The 13,329-nt window shown below is 51.3% G+C and overlaps 4 protein-coding genes across 4 annotated transcripts; 2 read left to right on the top strand and 2 right to left on the bottom strand.

Moving 5' to 3' along the window:
• Positions 1-2,699: 2,699 nt before the first annotated feature.
• IAR55_006590 (isocitrate dehydrogenase, NAD-dependent) lies at positions 2,700-4,653 on the bottom strand (the record flags this gene model as incomplete). Its single annotated transcript, XM_066949670.1, has 13 exons — positions 2,700-2,792; positions 2,853-2,904; positions 2,966-3,069; positions 3,123-3,201; positions 3,251-3,303; positions 3,362-3,464; positions 3,544-3,622; positions 3,671-3,725; positions 3,782-3,951; positions 4,116-4,245; positions 4,307-4,393; positions 4,452-4,529; positions 4,600-4,653. The coding sequence occupies 13 exons, from the start codon at positions 4,651-4,653 to the stop codon at positions 2,700-2,702; spliced, it is 1,137 nt and encodes a 378-aa protein (XP_066799964.1).
• Positions 4,654-5,107: 454 nt separating this feature from the next.
• Positions 5,108-6,795, top strand: IAR55_006589 (uncharacterized protein; the record flags this gene model as incomplete). The annotated part of the gene is made up of 6 exons (XM_066949669.1): positions 5,108-5,236; positions 5,311-5,487; positions 5,562-5,687; positions 5,739-5,826; positions 5,879-6,677; positions 6,738-6,795. 6 exons carry the CDS (start codon positions 5,108-5,110, stop codon positions 6,793-6,795), a joined length of 1,377 nt encoding a protein of 458 aa, XP_066799963.1.
• Positions 6,796-7,226: 431 nt separating this feature from the next.
• On the top strand, positions 7,227-8,536 carry IAR55_006588 (uncharacterized protein; the record flags this gene model as incomplete). The annotated part of the gene is made up of 6 exons (XM_066949668.1): positions 7,227-7,337; positions 7,413-7,762; positions 7,890-7,995; positions 8,066-8,140; positions 8,225-8,334; positions 8,425-8,536. The coding sequence occupies 6 exons, from the start codon at positions 7,227-7,229 to the stop codon at positions 8,534-8,536; spliced, it is 864 nt and encodes a 287-aa protein (XP_066799962.1).
• A 200-nt stretch (positions 8,537-8,736) lies between these two features.
• Positions 8,737-10,839, bottom strand: IAR55_006587 (uncharacterized protein; the record flags this gene model as incomplete). Its single annotated transcript, XM_066949667.1, has 3 exons — positions 8,737-9,047; positions 9,119-9,242; positions 9,364-10,839. 3 exons carry the CDS (start codon positions 10,837-10,839, stop codon positions 8,737-8,739), a joined length of 1,911 nt encoding a protein of 636 aa, XP_066799961.1.
• Between the last annotated feature and the right edge of the window lie 2,490 nt (positions 10,840-13,329).

The following is a 13,329-nucleotide window of genomic DNA, read 5'->3' as shown; positions in this document are numbered from 1 at the left end:
AGGACGTCGGTCGAGTCTGTGTACGTGCGCACACAGGATTCGTTTCACCTTGTCGATGGTGACGTAGATGATCCATTTATTGTCAAAGCAAGAGGCACCAATCGTGCTGCGCGTTCTGTTCTGTTTTGTCTTAGCCGAGTGGATGCTGGTTTGCCAGTAGCGAGGGAGAGAGATGGTCGTTTCGAACAGTTCGTAGATGAATCGTGATGTCGCAGTCGTAGATGTATAGTCAATATTGGTTGGTTTCGGGACAAACTATTATTGGAATGAAAGGATCAGCACAAAGGATCCAAACGAGGGTCATGACGACACCGACATTACTACTGGAACCCACTAAAGAGAACAGGTACTGCTCTACAAACACTGGAATAAGGGATGGGATGCGTGATTATAGGTCTATTGATGTCTAAAACAAGGCAACCAAGGCTGCAAGGTCTGGATTGTCGTTGCAAGCGACCTGTACCCGTACCAGACGCGCAGCTAGTTCAGACGAGAGGATTGTCAGGACAAGCAATGACGTTTGTATGTGCTACAGAGTGCAGGGGGAAGGTGGGAATGGGGAATGGGGGTCGGGGGTCGGTCCACTAGGGCGATTTCGAAACGGTGCTAAAGAGAAATGAAATGAAATGAAAAGAGGGGGGATCCAATGACAGTATGGGTGACTACCATTTCGTCGTTTCTCTGTATATCTGTATCCCATCGCGTTCGATGCATCGCATTTCTTCTCTCTTCTGTCCAAGACTGCAAGACTGGGACCGGAGTTCAGTCCGATGGGTAGAAAGTGGATGACTGGATTGAGGGTAAAGACGAGGACGGACCAAGGTGATGCAATACTGCGGTAAACAACGATACATACCACGCATCCCATCCTGCTGGAATCGCGGGGCGGAGAGAGAGAGCACTGAAAGAGAGAGGAGATGACGATACGCCATTGACGCGACTTACCTTTTTATATCTTTTGCCCTGAGTGGTGGTCTGTTCCTTCCTCTCTCTCTTTCCCCCGTCTTTGCTCACAGCGACCCTCTGTTATTCTGCTGGTTAAGCTTATCCAACTGCGATAGACTCCAATTACCCTACTGCCAGTTTGCGGTATAAGCAATCGAGAAATCACTCGGCGTGGGCGTCGACGTGCTTTTTTTCCTTTTCCAGACCGTGTTTGTTCGGGTTTACTTTCGAATGAGAAAAAGAAACGGAAAGGAAAACGCCACCTGGTAACTGTAACGCGTCTGAAGGGTGATGCCGATATACTTGGGATAGTTTGACCGAGATGCCATGCGTTGCGCTGCGATCAAGTAGTGCTGGGCTTCTTGCTTGGTCTGCTTGGCTATCGGGCTTGGTCCGATGGTGATTTTCACGGGCACATGGAGGCTAGAGACCGAGATGGAGGCGGAGGCGGAGGCGGAGGCGTTCAAGTACGGTACGAGTAGTGGTGACGATGTCCGTTTTCAGAGGGACCGTCGATATCGAGCTTTGATACGAAAATCAAGATCAAGATCGGAGCTGACCAAGTTATATATATACTCACGCGTGATGTCGTTGAGAAGCTATATTTGGCAAGCTGATGGCGTTGAGAGAGTTACGGTTCAACGCTGAAAGAGAAGCCCTCGAGAGTGAAGCTTCGAATGCTGCGGTGGGCGCCCAGCCAGACCGAGCCTCGTCACGGCTAGGACAGTCGGTAACGTGAGGTAACGCGGACGTTGATGGTGGCGGATCGTGATGGAGTGTGAGAGAAAGCGATGGCGATGGCGATGCGGACTATCGCCAAGAAGAGCTGCCTGCTGATCACCAAGTCAAGCACTGGGATCTCTTGTGTGTCAAGAACGAACGTTCATATATCAATACGATATCCTTCTCCTCGTATTTTCCCAACACAGATCAACACGCTGTGATGCGACGAGTCAGTCAATCAAGTATGACAAGGATGGCTGGAGTCCTTTAGGAGCGAGAGAATAGTTTCCCAAGTAACGTTTGAGTGGAGATGAAATGTCTGACTTGAGAAACAAGTCAAGATGAATGAGGTCATCATGACCAGCTGGCCGAGGGGAAATGCCATATCAGTGGCTCAGTACCAACGACTGTTCTTGTCTTGTCAGAACGAACCAAGTCACTCGGGCGATCTGGCGTTCTGTACTATTCGTCCCGTCTGTGTGGAAACCCTTACCCACTTCAAGTCTTCGCTTTGATTGTCCGTCCTTCTCCCTTACCCTCTAGAACAATTGAAAATTCAATCGAACAATAGCGTTCTAGATCCGATATGACGACATGCACCTTGCATTCTTCTGTCTCAGAACCAACTAAAAACAGATTATAAAATGGCGAAACGCGATTCAGTCACACCCAGCCACACTCTGATATGATCCACCACCCATGACGAAGAGCACAACACGATCACAGCCCTCGCGTGCAGTATCAGAGCCACTCGTGTGGGGACACCGTGGACGACCATTGCGACTTGGGTGTTCCCTGCCTCACGTGATGGACCATAACTCTGCTTGATCTGTTTCGAGAGTCTTATCGATGAACCGATCACGCAGTTATAGTTGCGTTCCAGATCCATCTGAATTTTTAGCGTTCCCCGCGCGATCAACAGTAAAGCTTGTTCGACGTCGCACACCAGCCACGGCTCAACAGCACTTTCAGTGTGATTTCCTTAGATTGTGCATCCTTCTACAACTCCTTTCTTAGATGTCCAACACAGCTTACTTGAGCTTGGCCAAAATAGCCTCGGTGTATTGTTGAGTAGTCGCCTTACCGCCCAAGTCACCAGTGATAGCCTTACCCTCGGCAATGGTCTGAACATTGTAACACATCAGCTTTCACTATTGTACCGACAGCGAAAGTATTTTGCTCACAGAGAGGGCAGCCTTCTCAATCTTGTCGGCGAGCTCATACAATGACATGTGTCTGCGGAAAGCGCAGTGTCAGGTCATGATCAAAATAATGCCTTTCCCAAAAATATACGCACCGGAGCATCATCAAGGAGGAGAGAAGGAGAGCGGTAGGGTTGGCGAGACCCTTACCAGCAATGTCGGGAGCGGAACCGTGAACGGCCTCGAAGATGGAGGCGTCCTATAAGAGTGTCAGATAAATTCACGCGCATCAATCATCATCTCTCCACCCACCTTGCCGATGTTTCCGGAGGGAGTCAGACCAAGACCACCGATCAGACCAGCTGAAAGATCGGACAGAATGTCACCGTACCTATTCGGCCTGTCAGCCGGGCGATTCTTCCGCTAGAATGTGTACTCACAAGTTGGGCATTACCATGACTCGGTCGGCGAAAGGAGTAGGGTCGGTAGCGATCTATGTGAGGTATGAGCACAGCTCCTCCACTCTCTATTTTCACAGTAGCTGCACTCACTCTCAGGCAGACTCGGTCAAGAAGGTCCTCGTCGTAAGCAATGTTGGGGTACTCCTTGGCGACATCCCTACAGGCGGTAAGGAACATTCCGTCGGACATCTTCCTGTACTCGCGAGTATATATCAGTCGTATGTTCGTGCTCCGTGAAAGGCTGCATTTCTAGCATTATCAAGCACACGTACATGATGTTAGCCTTGTGAACGGCGGTGACCTTGTTCCTGCCGTTCTCCGAGGCGTAGTGGAAAGCATATCGGGCGACACCTGCGGGGAGTCAGTGAACCGAATAACACCAGGACCGAAAACACTCACGCTCGGAAGCCTCTCGGGTGATAAGCTTGATACTCTGCACAACGCCGTCGACGATCTGTGGCCGAGTGAGCAGCCAGTTATGCGCACGGGTGTACGACAGCAAAGACCTACCTCGTGCTCGATACCAGAGTACTCTCCCTCAGTGTTTTCTCGGATCAGAACAGTGTTGACGTTGTCGTAGGCGGTCTTGTAACCCTGAATAGAGACACAAGGTCGGACGTTGGCGAAAAGGGAAAAGGTTCGTCGGAGAGTAAGGTTTAGGGAGACGTGACCCTTTCCGACTGTCCGAGGTGTCAGTGGCAGAACATGCCAAGAGCACAGGATGGTGTTCGAGAGGAAGGAGAAAAGGCTGTTAGAGCGTTTAGAGGACAGAACGATGGGAGTGGCCTCCTTTGACTTTGGGCATGGCTAATGGCTGTGACGAATGGACGAAGAGAGCACTTACTGGGAGTAGCGAGGGGACCTTTGAGGGCGACAGTGTTCTTCTTGATACTTCGAATAGCATCATCAGGAATGACGGTCTTTCCATCCTTGAGAATGGGAGTGACGTCGACCTCCTCCCATTCGATGGGAGCCTGTAAACAGCAGAGACGGTGTCAACAATGTCTTGCATTTTTCATTCTTGGAGCGGCTCACCTTGGCAGCTGAGAAGATAGTCTTCACACTGTCGGCGATCTCGGGACCGATACCATCACCAGGGATGAGAGTAACGGTGTAGTTGCCCTATGTCTCGGTCAATCGCGGATCCACCTCCATCTTACAGGAGCCGGTGGAGACGTACATTTGAGCCCTTCTTGCCGGCGAAAGCAGAGGTCGGCGTGGAGGACTGGAAAGCAGAGTTGTAGAACCTGACAGGGGTCTGATGAAACAGAAGGAATGGAGGATCCATGTCAGCTTGGTCCACGTACACGAGTTCGAAGCTGACTGACCTGGACGGAACGGAGAGTAGAGGCAACACTCCTTGAGGCTGATCGGGCGAACATGATGTCGGAGACGAGGAGGAGTGCTTGGGGACTGTTCCTTTTTATATGGTCATGTACGAGGGGGTCGCAAGACTTGGAGAGATGTGTGTCATGAATTGCGTTCGTCGTTGGTTCCTCTCTCTCCCTTCCTGTTTCGCTTTTCCTTGAGAGTCGTAGAAAGCACTCTTTTAGACTGTCGGAGCTAATCGGCCGATAAAGGCGCGCGACACACCTCGTCATGGTCCTCCGGCAGCTGACATGCCTATTTCCATCATCTTCGCCAGAAAAAAACTTCAGTTATCAGCACGTGATCTCCTGATTATTTTACTTTTGGAAAGAATTTCCGACCGATGTAATATGCAGCTCTTCATGATTTTAGGTTGACAACCGTCTCTTCCCTTCTCTATCTCTACATCATCCCTCCCCCCTACCTTCCTTTCTAAACCGCCCCCCATCCACTTTCGAAATAAACAAAATGGCTAAAGCTGCCAAATCTGCTGCTCCTCCTGCCGCCGCCGCCAAGGTGAATGCCGACAAGAAGGCTGACAAGAAGTCCAAGAAGGAGGGTGCCAAGGTCGCTACTGCCCCTGCTGTTGCTCCCAAGGTGAGTTCGTAAACCCCACTTCCGATCCCCAGTATATCTCTATCTATGATATTAATCATATGTATGTGTGCCAGGAGGAGAAGAAATCGAAGAAGTCAAAGAAGGCCAAGAGCCCTACACCCCCTCCTCCCCCTTCCGAGAGCTCCAGTTCCGAGTCCGAGTCCGAGTCCGAGTCCGAGTCCGAGTCTGAATCCGAGGAATCATCCGACGAAGAGGAGGCCAAGCCCGCTGCCGCTGCTCCCGTTGCTGCCGTGCGTTCTGTTTCTAGTGGCTCGATTTTGTGGTTCAGCTGCGACCGTACTGACATGTATTTACTTTTTTCAAGGTCGAGTCTGAGTCGTCCGACAGCGAGTCTGAAGACGACTCCGAGGAGGAGTCCTCTGATGAGGAGGAGGCTAAGCCCGCTGCTAAGGCTGAGGCCCCTGCTGCTGCCAAGGAGGAGAGCGATGACGTGAGTTGACTAGCGGCGGCCTTTTTTTTGGCGTGCGCTGACGAGCTACAGTCTTCCGACTCTGATTCTGACGACTCTTCCGATGACGATGATGAGGTGGAGAAGATTGAGGAGGCCAAGGAGGAGCCCAAAACCAACGGTGAGCTATCTAGTTGTATATATTCAAGCTATCGATGCTGACAACCGCTCAGGCAAGAGAAAGGCCGAGGAGGAAGTCGAGGCTCCCGCCAAGAAGGCTAAGGCCGCTGACGGTGGTGACGAGGAGGCTTCTACCAACGTTTTCGTTGGTCAACTCTCATGGAACGTTGACAACGATTGGCTCAAGTCCGAGTTCGAGGACTGTGGTGAAGTCGTTTCCGCCCGAGTCGTCTTCGACCGAGACACTCAGAAATCCCGAGGTTTCGGTTACGTCGAGTTCACCGATCTCGAGTCCGCTGCCAAGGCTATCGAGAAGAACGGTGCTGAGCTCGATGGTCGAAACATCCGAGTCAACTACGCCACCCAGCGAAACCCCGCTCAGGCTACCGAGAGACGGGCCAAGGCCTTCGGTGACAAGCCCTCTACTCCCGCTGAGACTCTTTTCGTTGGAAGCCTGTCTTTCTCCGCTTCTGAGGACCAGATCTACGAGGCTTTCGGCGAGTACGGTGATGTTCAAAGTGTCCGACTTCCTACCGACAGGGACACCGGCGCCCCCAAGGGTTTCGGTTACGTTCAGTTCGGTGATATTGAACAGGCTACCGCTGCTCTCAAGGCTTTGAACGGTGCCGAAATCGCCGGTCGACCTATCCGAGTCGACTACGCTCCCCCCAAGGACGAGAGCCGAAGCGGTGGTGGCCGAGGTGGTTTCGGTGGCGACCGTGGAGGTCGAGGTGGTTTCGGTGGACGAGGCGGTGGTCGAGGTGGCTTCGGTGGTCGAGGTGGTGGCCGAGGTGGTTTCCAGGACCGTGGCGGTAGGGGTGGTGGTCGAGGTCGAGGTGGACCCCCTCGAGGGTGAGTCGAACCTGCGGTCCAAACTGCTTTGGATCGAAGCTGATAATTGAGACACCTCAGTGGCGCCCGAACTGGTGGTATCGTCAAGGCCGAGGGCCAAAAAGTCACTTTCGACTGATCGTCTTGTGTATTGAGTATCTCAGGTTCCCTCTTCACATATATAAATATACCCATTTCGCACTCATTCATCCATGCCATTTCATTTCCTTCCATCCTTAAACCGAATCCTTTCATGCAAAAGATGGCCGTAGCAATGATTCTACGTTCCTGTTTTTGGTTGTCCAAAAGGTCAATCTGGTGTCCAATGGGTGTATTCTGGCTCGTTTCCTTGCGACTTGTTATGTGCACACATGCATGATATCCTGGCTTCCTTGCACAGGCTAGTGGACGTGGGTGTAGGTTGCAAACTACTTCTCATGGCCAGATACTAGTCTCAAGATTTCATGGCGGCATGAGCCGCAGACAAATGGGAATTTGGATAACCGACAACAGTGGTTGTTCATCAGCTTTGTTCGTCGTTACATACCCATGAAGAACAGCTCACAAACCATGAGACAAGCCCTTTCGCCTCTCGCAAACGCCCTTCGCCAGACCTCCAGGAGGATACGGGGCGTACACACCTCGTCTACGAGTCTGGGCGAAGATGCTTATCGATTACGTGTATGTCCCTCAGGGTCCCTCCCTCCATCCAGTCGGACAATCTGAAAGCTGACACGGAAGAGTGTCGTTCTGTAGGATCTCATTGCAAAGTTCCAAGACCCCACTTCACACTACCATATACCACCAGGAACGTCGGGACCGCAACACGAAGAAGACCATTCTACCTCAAGATCACCTCTGAATCTCGGCCATGGCTCAGAACCCTCCGCCTCCTCGACCTCAACGCCAAAGTCTGCGTCGAGCTTGAGCTCGACAACGACAACGGCAACCGGTTCGATAGGTCGAAAGGTCGAGAACGATAGACCGTGGTTGAATGACGATAGTCCCAGAAAGGCGGAAGCATTGAGGTATTTCACGGAGAAAGGGTATGACACGGCAGGAGTATTGACTTGGCCAGTCGCCTGGGGTGATTGTGATATGTTCCAGTGAGTCCTATCATACCAATTCTCGACATCCTCGCATAACGCCCACTGTCGCTAGCTTCTTTTTACGGCACTATGAGGACCATTACATTGGTCAATGGGTATGATTGTGCTGACAACCGATCTTCAGACACGTCAATAATGTTAGATATCTGCAATGGTTCGAATCTGCTCGGATTAGATATGCAGAGTCCTGGGCTGGCGAGTTACCAGAGGGGAGCATACGCGATATGCTAGTGAGTGTCAGCACGACTGTCTTCACACTCACAGTGCTCTCGATCGCGGTCAGATTGATGCTTCTCGTAGCTCGCTCGAGGAACCGGGTTCATCTTGAAAGACATCTCTATCAAATACAAAGCTCCCGTTACATATCCAGATACAGTAAGTCCGCATTCCTCATTGACTCAGCAATCCTATGTCTACTCGTATGGCGAAGCATTAGCTGACACCGTACAACCCACGCAGATGATGATCACCAACAAGCTTCACACCATCCTCTCTGAACGAGCGAGTTTCGGACTCACGCACATCGCCTGGTCGCTGAAAGATCAGAGAGTAGCAGCATTATGCGATAGGTGAGTGAATAACTTGCTTACATGGTTCTACCCGAACCAAGCAGGCATACTCGTCGAGCCGAATTGTTGCTGATGATCGGCATACTCTAGCACTATCGTCATGTATGATTACGACAATATCAAGAAGGGGGTCATGTCGGATGAATTCAGGAGGGTCCTGGAGCGTGTCGAAGCGAGCTACGGGGAGGGCGGTTCCGCATAAGTGGGTGTCGTTCCGTCCACATCCGTGAGTGACACAATCTGAACGCTGATCTGACTGATCTGGCTTAGGGGATCTGATGCATAGTACACACTACCTTGCGATACTACTAGATCACTCATACTGGCATGGACTATCCTGCGCTAACCAATGAGCTTTAACGATTATCTCATCATGCAGCTAAGTACTGTTCGCCTACCAGCTTATAGTGCTACCGCCCATCTAGCTACCATCCCAAGCCCTGTGGTCAGAATGACCACTGCCCAGATGGGTACTAGACTACTCCCTCCTCTGACAATGACACCCGAGCTTCGACTGGACGTGACGACTCCTTCGGCGGCCTCCACTGTCGCTGTGATGGTGTTTGTTGAAGAACTACTTCCATACGCCTCGAATGGATTGGCACTGCTCGTGGGTGCGAAGCCTATACCACCCCGATTCTCACCACCTATCGGAGTTCCACCTCCCGTGGGCACAGAGGAAGAGTCTGAAGCCGAACAATTGCTTGCGAAAGCTGTAGGGAGACAACCCTTGTCAGTATGTGTCACAACATGCGTAGGGGAAGGAAGGGGGAACAAAACTTGCAGCTGTATGCGCTCATTTGGGGGACGTAACTGCTCCCGTGCGCTTCTTTCCCAATACAGTCTGAACACGAACTTGCGCTGGTCAGAGCATCATCGGCACAAATACACTTGTCATCTTTACAGCTCTGCGTATGGGATATCGTCAGCTCGCCTCGACAGATTCTAGCCCTTATCTGACGCTCAATACGGGTCCTGACTTTTCTGCGAAAAGACCAGGGGAGGAAGAGCTGGCTCTATTGATCTCACCTGGGCAAGGCTTTTCCATACTTGACAATCACTCGTACAGTCCTGACTGATACCCGAAGCGAAGAATCGTTTCGAAGCGTCCAACGCACTGTCATTGGACGAAGTGATATTGCTCGATCCATCTTGGTCCATATGGGAGTCGTTGGAATCAGAACTCGTATACATCATTCCGAGAGTCGTCGCTGCGCTCGCAGTGAGAAGAAGATCCAACGATGATGGAGAAGAGGAGGGTGTCGCTCCCACTGTTGAGTAAGATGTATAAACTCTCACGTCATCGTTGTCAGAGCTCGAATCGGACGAAGGGGAAGCGCCACTCGGATCTGAGGTCGAGTTTGAGTTTGAGTTTGGACTTGAGTCCGTAGCTATGGCCATCATACCTCCTGGATCTGGACCAGATGACGGATGGACATGTCGAGTCGAGGTGATAGTCACTTGCGATTGTGACTCGCTTTCCGGGTCCGAAGTGATACTGGCGATAGAAGCGGTGACTTCAATAGCTACGACGCCGACTGATGGACTGGAGTCGGGCGGGCCGTTGCTTTGGGATGCGCTACTGGTGGAGAACACTGAGGTGGGTGTTGTTCGACTGGAGGGTGTCGTACCGAAGATGGAAGAGTCTGACGAAGGGTTTGATGTTGATGATGGCGATGGAGAGGACTGCGATTGTGATGAAGACAACGACATAGACTGTGAGGAACTGCTGGTCGATGTCATGAGAGTCGACTGGACCGTTGGCGATGAGCTTCGGTCTCCCTGACTTTTCTCGGTAGCAGTCATCGTCGCACTTGGACTCTTCCCAGATGCGCTGGTACCACCTTGCTTCTGCGCTTCTGACACTGTCCCCGTGATGGTCGCAACACCTGACAAGGTCTCTGTCTTGGTCACATTCACCCTCCCCTCCTCACACGCCTCTAGATAATCGTTGTACGTTTTCACCGTCTCATTCCTTGCCTTCTCATCTTGCTGCAGGACGATACATTCTGCGCAAACTTGAGCAGGGAGAGTCAACAAACAAGCGCAAGTGGGGTTAGTGCAATTCGAGATAGAGTTGAGATATACCGTACATCCGCCTCTTTCCGATGTACAAGTCGTCGCGTTGGCAGGGATGTATGTGGGGAAGGGTAATGAAGCGTTGGATGTGGATTGAGATACTGGACTTTTATTACTGGGAGTCGCTATGTCGGTAGTCAAGAAAGAGAGGGTGAGATCCGGTCGATCTTGAGAAGAGATAGAGGTTGTCGCTATCAATGCCGCAGGTCTGTCATCGCCACCACCACCACCACCACCACCTCCCTGGTCATCATCATACCCAGGTGGGGGCAGAGCTCTCTTCCATTCGATAGAGTCAGTAGGCAGACTCGGATGTAGTTGCGAAGGAGCGGTAGGGGGAGTTTCAGCACAGACTGAGGCTGATATCAGTATGGCCGTCACCAAGATGAGGGATCCATGGCGTAATCTCCTCGGCGGAGGGAACATCGTTAGCGATCAAGCAGCTGGACGTCTGCTGCCACTTTTAGCTTTGCGGATCGCGGATCGTCGAATTCTGATGCTATCTCGTGCGCTGGTACGCAGGCCCCACAGAACTGGGCTTTTCGAAGTGATAGTTACTCTGATACCTTTGCACACGCTATAATTTTTCAGGCGATGATATCGGAAAGTACGATACGACAGGGCTAAAGAACAAGAAGAGTACTCGTAACTTACTGTAACTAATGAGACGATGGTTATCCCCTGCCGTTCATCAACGACCATGCCCTCAGCGCTTGATTTAAAGGTTCACAATCTGAAACTGCGCCGTGTCGATCATCCTTTGGCACGCTCAAGGTGTCTATCCTTTAGTATCACCCCACACATTGTCTGAACACCCGTTTCAGCTTGACTGTATCAGAAAAGAGTGCATCCTTTATAAACGAGCTTTCTTAAGCGGGTAAGAAAAGTTCACTGGAACCATTGAACCCATCCATCATCCTGACGAGTACAGTGATATCACTGGAAATGGAAAGGTCCGGTCCAGATCCAAGCCTTCGAGCGTCGATGATGATCTCAGTATACGTGCGACTTCAGAACGGCCAAGCATTCAATGGATTCTCATCACAGATCTCTCTTTTTTGATCCTGCCCTACAATCCTCATTGTGAATGACGCAAAACGATTCGACCATCGTGATCATAGTTGAGTGAAATCTGCGATGACGCCAAGGCGTTTGCTATTCATCAGCGATTCCAAGCAGGTCCATACTTCCGTGTCCACCGGCATGGCGTCTGGAACTTCGATACCTCTGTGATACCTACTGTGTTAGCGCCACTTTTGTTCTCGAGTCCCATCCCATCGTCTTCTCGAGGAGACATGCGCATCTAATGCAAGTGTCGCTCGAGGGCGCCGCTGACCTCGGACACAAGGTGTTCGGCATCTGGGCGCAGCGCAGTGTGCCCACAATAAGCTTGCTTGCTGTCTTGGCAGCCACCAGCCACTAGCACCTTGGCCCTCGCCATGCTACAGAGATCTTAAGCGAGCGAGGCGGGACTTTTCCAGTCAATCCCATTACGTGAATGCAGATCAGCCCGAGCCAGCGAGCGTGGAAGTGATACCGTTTTGTCGTCGTCGTTGTATTGTAAAGTGAAATATGACATGCCACCGTCATCAGAGCAAGAAACCAAGTGAGACAGAAACGGAATCGTCGATCCTGCAGATCAAACATTTTACGCAACATGTCTCAATTCTTCCGCCAAGCTCTGACGGATTACTCCTTACGAATCTACCCGATGGGTTTGGCAGAGAAATACATTTGGTGCCCTGCTATGCGGCGGCAGAGTCAGTGTCTCATATTGGCAGACATGTATTGCGGTGTTTGGACCATCAGGAATGTCAATCAGCTGGCTTTGGCGATATTGTTTTCAGATAGTCTGTTGACGAGTCAGTACGACGACGATGCATGGTCGATGCTGTTTACAGACTATCACTACGGGGTTATGCTGACCATAGCACGCGCAATTTCACGCCCGCGCGCATTGCTGCCACACTATCACACGATGTATGTAAAACACCATCTGTCACAGAGTCATATTTTGCCTCGTCCCTCACTGTCAGATGACAGTATGCTCGATCAACAATCCCACGGCCCGATCCCCTCCGTCACGCCTTTACCGAGCGTCATGTGTATGCCTTGTCCCGAATGACCATCTGGATTCTTCCGGAACAACATGACAGCAACATGCGGCAGGCGGCATCGGAGGTGTATGATTTCATGGGAGGAAGCGGCATGTGTGGCTGAATCTGTAGGAACCGGTGATGAGCACTCGAGCAGGTGGCACAAAGGGCAAGAAACCCAAAAATGATTTGGGGGGGGGGCGAGCAAACATGGCCGGTTGAGGCAAGATCTGGTACTCAGGTACGCCGAGATCACCGTTGTGATGATTAGAAATTAGTTTTGTATCTGTTCCGACGCAGGTTTTTGTATCATGTTTCTCCGCTCTCAGATCAAATTCATATTTTGTTTGTTAATAGAACGGAGGGTTACGTTAATAGACAGCTATGCCGCCCATAAAGTTGCCAGGAACCCTGAAGATGAGACGCCAGATTACCAGACGCGTTCAATCCATTATTCAATCCGAAACCTGCGAAATCGCCTCCTCCGTCATGATAGCAAGCAACCATGCGCGCCTCACTTCCTTGCTCCCTCCCTCTTGGGCTCTCTGCTATGTGTCTCCAACTCCATTGATCCGTCCGCCGGCAACCCCTGAGGCCGCCACCACCGATCCAGGGCGTGATACCTGTAACAACAACAACAAAAAAACCACCATACTCGTCCGAAAGGTGATCGACGGTATGGTGAAATGCTTTGATGGATGTTTCGGAACTGATTCAAATCCTCTAGTCTCTTTGCCCCCACTTCTCATCCCCCTCAACGCCTCAACGTCAAAGCCTCGGGGGAAGTGAGGCGTACAATCGTCGTCGTCGTTGCTACCTA

The sequence above is a fragment of the Kwoniella newhampshirensis genome, chromosome 14 (assembly GCF_039105145.1).
Source record: "Kwoniella newhampshirensis strain CBS 13917 chromosome 14, whole genome shotgun sequence".
Taxonomy (NCBI): Eukaryota; Fungi; Basidiomycota; class Tremellomycetes; order Tremellales; family Cryptococcaceae; genus Kwoniella; species Kwoniella newhampshirensis.
Note: the sequence above shows the minus strand (reverse complement) of the source record. Positions and strands in the feature narration are given on the sequence as shown.